The sequence below is a fragment of the Fukomys damarensis genome, unplaced genomic scaffold (genome assembly GCF_012274545.1).
Source record: "Fukomys damarensis isolate Sample0158 unplaced genomic scaffold, DMR_v1.0_HiC HiC_scaffold_35, whole genome shotgun sequence".
Taxonomy (NCBI): Eukaryota; Metazoa; Chordata; class Mammalia; order Rodentia; family Bathyergidae; genus Fukomys; species Fukomys damarensis.
In genome coordinates, this window is record NW_022900947.1 from 30706509 (window position 1) to 30714556 (window position 8048).

The 8048-nt window shown below is 37.4% G+C and overlaps 1 protein-coding gene across 2 annotated transcripts in view; it reads right to left on the reverse strand.

Annotated features, from left to right (window-relative positions):
- Positions 1 to 8048, reverse strand: part of Pds5a (PDS5 cohesin associated factor A) — a 115112-nt gene that overhangs the window by 39195 nt on the left and 67869 nt on the right. For both annotated transcript variants that reach the window (XM_010625121.3, XM_010625120.3), the window contains exon 17: positions 1979 to 2084. In XM_010625121.3, coding sequence (XP_010623423.1) covers positions 1979 to 2084 — 106 coding nt within the window. The remainder of the gene's footprint in view (positions 1 to 1978; positions 2085 to 8048) is intronic.

An 8048-nucleotide genomic window follows, 5' to 3' on the forward strand; every position in this document is an offset into this window, starting at 1 on the left:
CAATTATTTTAATATAGAATGACCAAAAAATTACATACTTTTTCATTAATTTTTATAAGAGGAAATATAAAAATGACATTTTAATCAAATTTATTCAATATAAGAATCAAAATGACACCTGCCCAAGTGATGCTTGGGATAGTCAGTATGTAAACAAACACACTGTCCAAGTGACACTTGGGATAAACTGTTAATGATTCAAAAAAGGAGAATTAATTTTTGTAATAAACAGAGTTTAAATTTCTAAACACATGTTAGCCATATGTTAATTAATCTCCTATTCTCTCTTTTAGCCATGGCTAATGACACGTTAACAGAACTTGTGGTAGCTTCCAGTTACTTCTTTATGACAGCTGACATACAGCCTTTAGCTTATTTTCTTCTTCAACCACTGAGCTAAATCCCCAGCCCTATTTTTTTTTGGTTCCAGGGATCAAACTCAGGCCCTTGCACTTGCGAGGCAGGCAGCGAAACCACTGAGCTAAATCCGCAGCCTAGTATTCTAATATTAAATACTACTGTCAGTTGATGTGAAATGAAAATTTATCAAAAAAACTTCACCATAGGGGCCGGGGATTTAGCTCAGCGGTTCAGTGGCCTGCCTTGCAAGCGCAAGGACCCGAGTTCAATCCCCGGTACCAAAAACCAAAAAAACAAAAAAGAAAGAAAGAATTTATCAAAAAAACTTCACCATAGGGGCCGGGGATTTAGCTCAGCGGTTCAGTGGCCTGCCTTGCAAGCGCAAGGACCCGAGTTCAATCCCCGGTACCAAAAACCAAAAAAACAAAAAAAAAACCTTCACCATAACTATCAACAAAGAAGCCATCATTGTGAACTTTTAATGACACCTCCAAAAATGTAATTATTCCTTTGTTATATGAGCCCTAGCTTATCCTTAAAGAACTTATAGCAACTTATATGTGACATGTCAACAAAGTCTACTTTTCATGAAGCAGAAATAATTCAGTACAGTATCAGAAATAAGGGCTAAAAGTGGAAAGGAAAGGAGAGGAAAGAATTAAGCAGGAAGCCTTTATTAATATATTCAGTAAGCACTTATCAAATGAGTCATAAGTACAGAGATTACTTCACTGGGTTTTGCAGTGGAAACAGGAAGTTTTAATTACTCACAGAAACATGGAGAATTAAATTTGAAAAGTGGAATGAAAAATTACCTATTATCTACCTGAAAGGTGACCTTACTTCAAAAAATATAATTAAAATCTTGTTCATGAAATATCATACCAATTCTTTCTAAGGAAATATTTAAGGTGATCTCAGTATGATCCCATCACTCTTTTTTCTATTGAAGGTCCTCTGCACTGGTTTGTCTTTTCTCCCCTTAGATTATGGTACACTGGTTTCAATGTCTCTTTGACTTCAAGCCCCCCACCTTATTCAATACAGTGAAAACAAGTGCTGTGACTTTTCACACGGCAGGTTCAAGGTGCCTCCAGTACATTTCTGCCCAATGGCACTCGGTAATCTGGAACCAATTTTTTTCCCTATTATTCCCCAAAGCAGCCCCAATTCTTCAGTTATATTATGTCCACAACCTTGAGTCATGTGGCTCTAAGTAATTGTTCAATATGTTGAACACTTTGGAATCTATTATGACTAATAATTGTCAAGAATTACCTAATCAGACAGAAGATGCCTTATAATAAATAATTCTTGTGGGCAGTTAACTACCTCAGATGCAAGTTTTCTGAAAGGTAAGACAAGATTATTTAGCACCCTTTGTCACAACCATAGCAGGTAAGCAAATAAATGATGAAAGAACAGTGAAACCCCAAAACATTTTATCCTGTACAATACTTTATTACTGTAAAAATTATTTTTGTAAAATCTGACCTCTACCATAAATTTTTAATCGTTTGAATAATTTCCAATGAAATAAGCCTCTTCTTTGCATATTCTGAAGGGAATAAAAATTACACCACAGAAATAAATGGCAATAAAATTGTTTCAAAAATACCTTGAGAAGTTCAAGTCCTGAGCGAATAGCTGTATCTGGACTTACACCCTCCTCTTCATCATCTGCTGTCCCCTCTATTGATTTATTCATCAATTTTACTAGTGCACTTAAAAAAAAGAAAATGAGTAATATTGTAAGATTAGTAATTACCCTAACTACATCATTCTTGAACATATATCAAATTTAAAAAGATCAGGTTCAAAGAAGGGTAGGAATTAAACTTTGTCTTCTGTTTGATAAGTGGGCTTATTTTTCATTGTCCTGAAAAAATTGCAATGTTATATTAATAATTACAACTCTACTGAAAATAAAAATTAAGTGACGTATTTATAACTCTAAGCAATTTAATATTGTATTGATTTCCTTAGATAAAGCAATTGTAATTTTTAAGAAAACAACAAAAAGCCACTGGCAAGTCAGTTAATGACAACTCATTCCAACAAACTACAAATAGTAGCAAACACTGCTGGATGTGGTGGCAGAGACCTGTAATCTCAGCACTTGGGAGCCTGAGGCAGAAGACTGTTTTGAGATTGAGGCCAGTCTGGCCTACATAATGAGTTCAAGGCCAGCCTGAACTACACAGAGACCCAGTCTCAAAACAAAAACAACAACAAAAAAAACTACTCCAAGGCTGGGGATTTAAGTCAGTGGTTCTGCCACCTGCCTCAAAAGCACAAGGACCTAAGAACCAACAAAACAAAACAAAACAAAATAAAAAACTCCCCCAAACCCCAATGAAACAAAAAGAAAAAAAGTTACAAATATGGACAATAATATTAATCTATGTGTAATTCATCTACCGAATCAGTAATTCTATTCCCAGAAATTAAAAGCAAAGGAGCAGGCGAGGGATTTAGCTCAGTGGTGCTGCTGCCTGCCTTGCAAGTGCAAGGCCCCTAGTTCAATCTCTGGTACAAAAAAACAAAAAAGAAAGAAAGAAAAGAAATAATTCATCAGAAGCATCATGCTACACCAACATACAGATTCACTGATGAGAAACTATTGTCCAAAATCATGAAAAATTTTTTCAAATATACGTCCCACCCCAAAATACATTATTTAATGAATGAAAGTCACATTATGTAGCTGGGCATGTTGGTGCACACTTATAATCACCTAACTTTGGGAGGCTAAGGCAGGAGGATCCTAAATTTGAGGCCAGTTCAATTTGAGCCTAGGCAACTCAATGACCCTGTCTCAAAAAAATAAAAAGAAAGGAAAAGAAAAAAAGGCCAGGTATGTAGCTCAATATGAAGGCATTGGGTTCAATCTCCAGCACTGACAAAAACAAAAGCTATGCAAGTGCCAGGGATTTAGCTCAGTGGTTCCACCACCTGCCTTGCAAGCCCAAGGTCCTGAGTTTGATCCCTGGTATCCCCCTACAAAAGCTATACAAGAGGTCTGGGCTCAATTCCCAGCACTGCAAAAACACAAATGTGATTTTTTTTCCCCTCATAAGTAAGCTGAAGAAAGTATTACTTTATTATAAGGATAACACATGTTAATAACATTACTATTTTGGGTTACGGAGGACAACAGTCCTAAGTTATGCAGGCTGGCCTTGAACTTGTAGGCTCAAGCAATTCCCCTCCCTCAGCCTCCTGAGTTGCTAAGACTAGAGGCGAATTTGAAATTCAAACTAGTTTTATCATTTGAACTTTCACTTTAATCCAAAATATAATTTAAAAAGTCTTATCTTCAGGTGATACATCATTTTGGGAAAAGCAAATACAATATATGTATGTGAGTAAAAATATTAGCTTGAAATATATCAAACCTCTTACCCAGTAAGGGGTCACTCTGCACTCATCCTTACTCCTCCTAGTCCTAGGCGTCTACTAAGCTACTTTGTGCCTCTACACATCTGCTGGTTTTGAACATTTCATGAAAATGGAATCATACACTGGTTGGTATTCTGTATGAAGACCCCTTTCATTTAGCAGAATGTTCTCATGGTTCACCCATGTTGTAGCTTATATCAATATACCATTTTTAGGGCCAAGGATTTAGCTCAGTGGTGTCACTGCCTGCCTTGCAAGTGCAAGGACCTGAGTTCAATCCCTGATACTAAATAAATATACATACACACACACACCATTTTTATAAGACTTTTTTTTTGGGGGGGGTGCCGGGGATCAAACTCAGGTCCTTGTGCTTGTGAGGAAGGCGGTAGAACCACTGAGCTAAATCCCCAGCCCCGCACATGCCATTTAAAACAATGTCCAAATAATATTGTACTACTTGAATATAAGATTTAATATCAAGGGCTGGGATTGTAGCTCAGCGGCACAGCACTAGCCTGGAAAACATGAGGCTGAGTTTGATTCCTGGTACCAAAAAAGATTTATTATCAATCAGTTGATAGACACTTCAGTTTTGTCATTGTTATGAATGATTATGCTATAAATATTTATATTCAGGTTTATTATAGACACAGATTTTTATTTCTCTGGGACATATATTTATTTAGGAGTGGAACTGCTAGGTTATATAGCAACTCGAGCTTTTCAAGAAGTGCTTCTTGCAGGGTGTGGTAGTACACACCTGTAATCTCAGCACTCAGAAGGCTATGGAAGGAGGATCACCAAGAGTGTGAGGGCAGCCTGGGCTACACTGTGCATTCAAGGTTAGGTGTGCCAGACATAAACAGAATAAGAAAAACACACCATTTTACATACCCACCAGCAATATACCACTCCTTTCTCAACACAAAATTGCTGTAGGTTTTTTTTTGGGAGGGGGTGTTGGGGATAGTACTCAGGCCCTTTGCACTTGAGAGGTAGGTGGTGGAACCACTGAGCCAAACCCCCGGCAACACAAAATTGCTTATCTGCCTTTTGTGACTATCCTCTCTATCCCCCATTTGCCTTTTCTATACTTTCCTATACTTTGTGATTTGCATGTTTTACATGACATAATTTTGAGATTTATCCATACTGCTTTGAGATTTATTCCTATTGCTGTGTTATCAGCAGTTTGTAACCTTTGCTTGCTTGGCATTCCATTGCATGGATGTACCACACTGTTTATCAATTCCCAACTGATAGACCTTTGGATATTTCTAGTTTATGGATACAGTGATACTATGGGTTTTGAACTCATATTTGTGCTAAAACATGGAAAAGTTTGAGAGTGGAAAATATTTTTCCCATAAAAAACAATGGAAAACCAAATAATTCATTCTAAGGCCAAAAAACTACACTTATAATGCACTGACATAAGCACTATATATAGTCTGTGCAAGCCCAGAGCTTAGACTGAAGCATCATCCTTTGTGTCCGTGGTGAGATGAGCCGTGTGACTGCTGATTGGCCCAAAGAAGTTTTTCAAATTGGATTTTTGGCTTGACTCCAGAGCAAAGTTACAAACGTGGTTTTTTTTGATCTTTGCTGTTCGAGTAGTGGAAAGTTCAGATTTGGAGCTGTTCGATAACTGAGCTTCAGTGTATTATGAACAAACCTACTAAAAGCAGTTAAGTCACAAGTCTCTATTGGAATACTTTTTCTTTCCTTTCCTCTTAGGTAAATATATATTGTTGAGATTCCTGGGATGGATCAGTATTATACAAGGTATGATTAAAAAAATACAGTGAATAATCTGCAATAATACAGAAGGATCCCAATAAGATTACTGACATTGAGAAATGGGAAGAACGGAGCTAAAGGTGTAGGGAAGGTGTGATGGGCAGGGAAGGGTAAAAAGGGAAAAGAAAAAAATGTGAGATAATGAAAAGATGGAAATAAAGTGGTTGTAGATGGGGAGGGGAGGAGGGGGTAAAGGGAGGAGAGGGACAAGGGGAAAAAATGAGAACCAAGACTTCTCATTTAGAGGTATAAGATCCCAACAATGAATGTAACTGTACTGTATCCCTAAAATGTACCAATAAACTCAATTAAAGCTGGAAAAAAATGTAGTAAATGTTTAAATTTTTATATAATTTATTACCACGAGACAAAATATTCCCCCTTGCTTGAAACACATTTATCCCATTGTACTTGCTATTTTCTGAAGCAATTCAGAAAGTTCTCTTTTGCTGTCTAATTGAGTTGCGCTGTTATGGCTGCTTTCATGTTCTGAACTAATTCAAAACACTCCCCCCTTTCATGGTCTTTTTTCACTTGGGTAAGGGCCAGAAGTCAAATGATGTCAAAGCTGGTGAATTAGGTAGAAGAGATCACACTGTAATGTGCAGATAAGCCTGCCTTCCTGTTGGGTGGCGTTCAGTAGCAGTATTCATATTTTACAATCATACTTTGTAAAGAAAGACATTCACAAAAAAGGATTTCCAGAAATATTTTAGAAAGTGGCATGAATGTGTAGTATTCTGAGGATAAATAGGATTTTTTTTTTTTTTGATTTTTTGAGACAGGGTCTCACTATGTAGTTGAGACTGACCTGGAACTCACTACGTAGCCCAGGCTGGTCTCAAACTCACAGTGATCCTGCTGTCTCAGCCTCCCAAGTGCTGGGATTACAGGGGTGCGCCACCATGTCCAGCTAAATAGCAATGTATTTAATGTAATTAAACGAAAACTCACTGTTTACTTATACATATTTTTAATATCACAAGAAATTATTTTTTACCTCATCAATACTTGGTATGGTCAGAATCATTAAGTTATACTTTGGGTGTGCAATGGTATTTTACATTAATTTTTTTTTGTAGTAGGGATCGAATTGGGGATCCTGCACTTGTAAGGCAGGCAGTCACATTTTAATTTGAATTTGCATTTTCCTTATGTATGATAGTGTTGACTGTCTTATCTTACATGTGTGTTTTAAATACCTGTATATCTTATTGGTGATGTGTCTGTTCAAATCTTACCATTTTAAAATTGGGTTCTCTCATTACTGAATGGTCAGAACTCTTTAAGACGTATGCCTTGCAAGTTATTTTCTCCAGGTCTTTAGCATGACTTTCCTAATTTGTGAATAACATTATGAATTTAGCTTTTTATTAGGAGAAAACACTATTAAATTACACATGAATTGAAGATTTAAAGTGTTTGCAAAATTTACAAATCTAATCATTTGCAGTAAGTTTTTTTGGCAGATATTTTAAAATAAATGTTTATAGAGCTGGGGGTTTAGCTCAGTGGCACTGTGCCTGCCTTGTGAGTACAAGGTCCTGAGTTTGATCCCTGGTACCTGGAAAAAAAATTTATTGACAACCTATCATATACAAAGTCACATGGTCTGTTTTGAAAATAACAGTGCAAAACAAGTCAAACATTCTCCTGGATTTCTCTTTCTTTCTTTTTTTGGGTACTGGGGACTTGGGAGGTAGGTGGTGGCACGACTGAGCTATATCCCCCGCCCTTCTCTTGGCTTTCATTGTGATGTCTAATCACCACCCACTCAGGAGCCATAAATTATATTGGCAGGGGTGAGTCTTTCTGAGGCAAAGTTTTGCTAAGCAATTCAGGCTGGTGTTGAACTCTTAGTGGTCCTCCTGCCTCAGCCTCCCCAAGGACTCAATTTTGTTTTTTAAAATAATTCTATCCCAATCCCTCTTCCCCTCCCTATGTACAAAAGCTTTGTATTTAGCGGGGAGGTTATTTTGTTTTTTTGAGATAGGGTCTCGCTGTGTAGTTAAGGTTGCCCTTGAACTTGTAGTGATCCTCCCACCTCAGCCTCCTGAGTGCAGAAATTACAGGTGTGCACCACCATGACTCAATTCTTGAAAGTAGGTTTATAGTCCTTTTTATAAGTATTTTTCATTTACAAATTAGATAGATAATATACATCCTATATATTTTATAGATATAAGGCAGAAGACCATTATCAATCAAATGCCTCCTCAAAATAGCTCTTCTCTCCTATACTACCAAACAAATTTTAACAGATCTTCATCATTCCAATGGAGATAATGTATATAAATATTCAAAATTCTTTCATTAAAAACATGACTCTGAAGCGCCGGGAGGTAGGCTGGGACCCGATCCACCGCGGGAAGGAGACAGCCGCCATCGCTCAAGCACCACCCCCATACCCTCCCCCCGCACTCTCAGACCTCCTGACTGTGCAAGTCTTTGGACCCACTCTGCAGAGGCAGAGGGGGGCATCC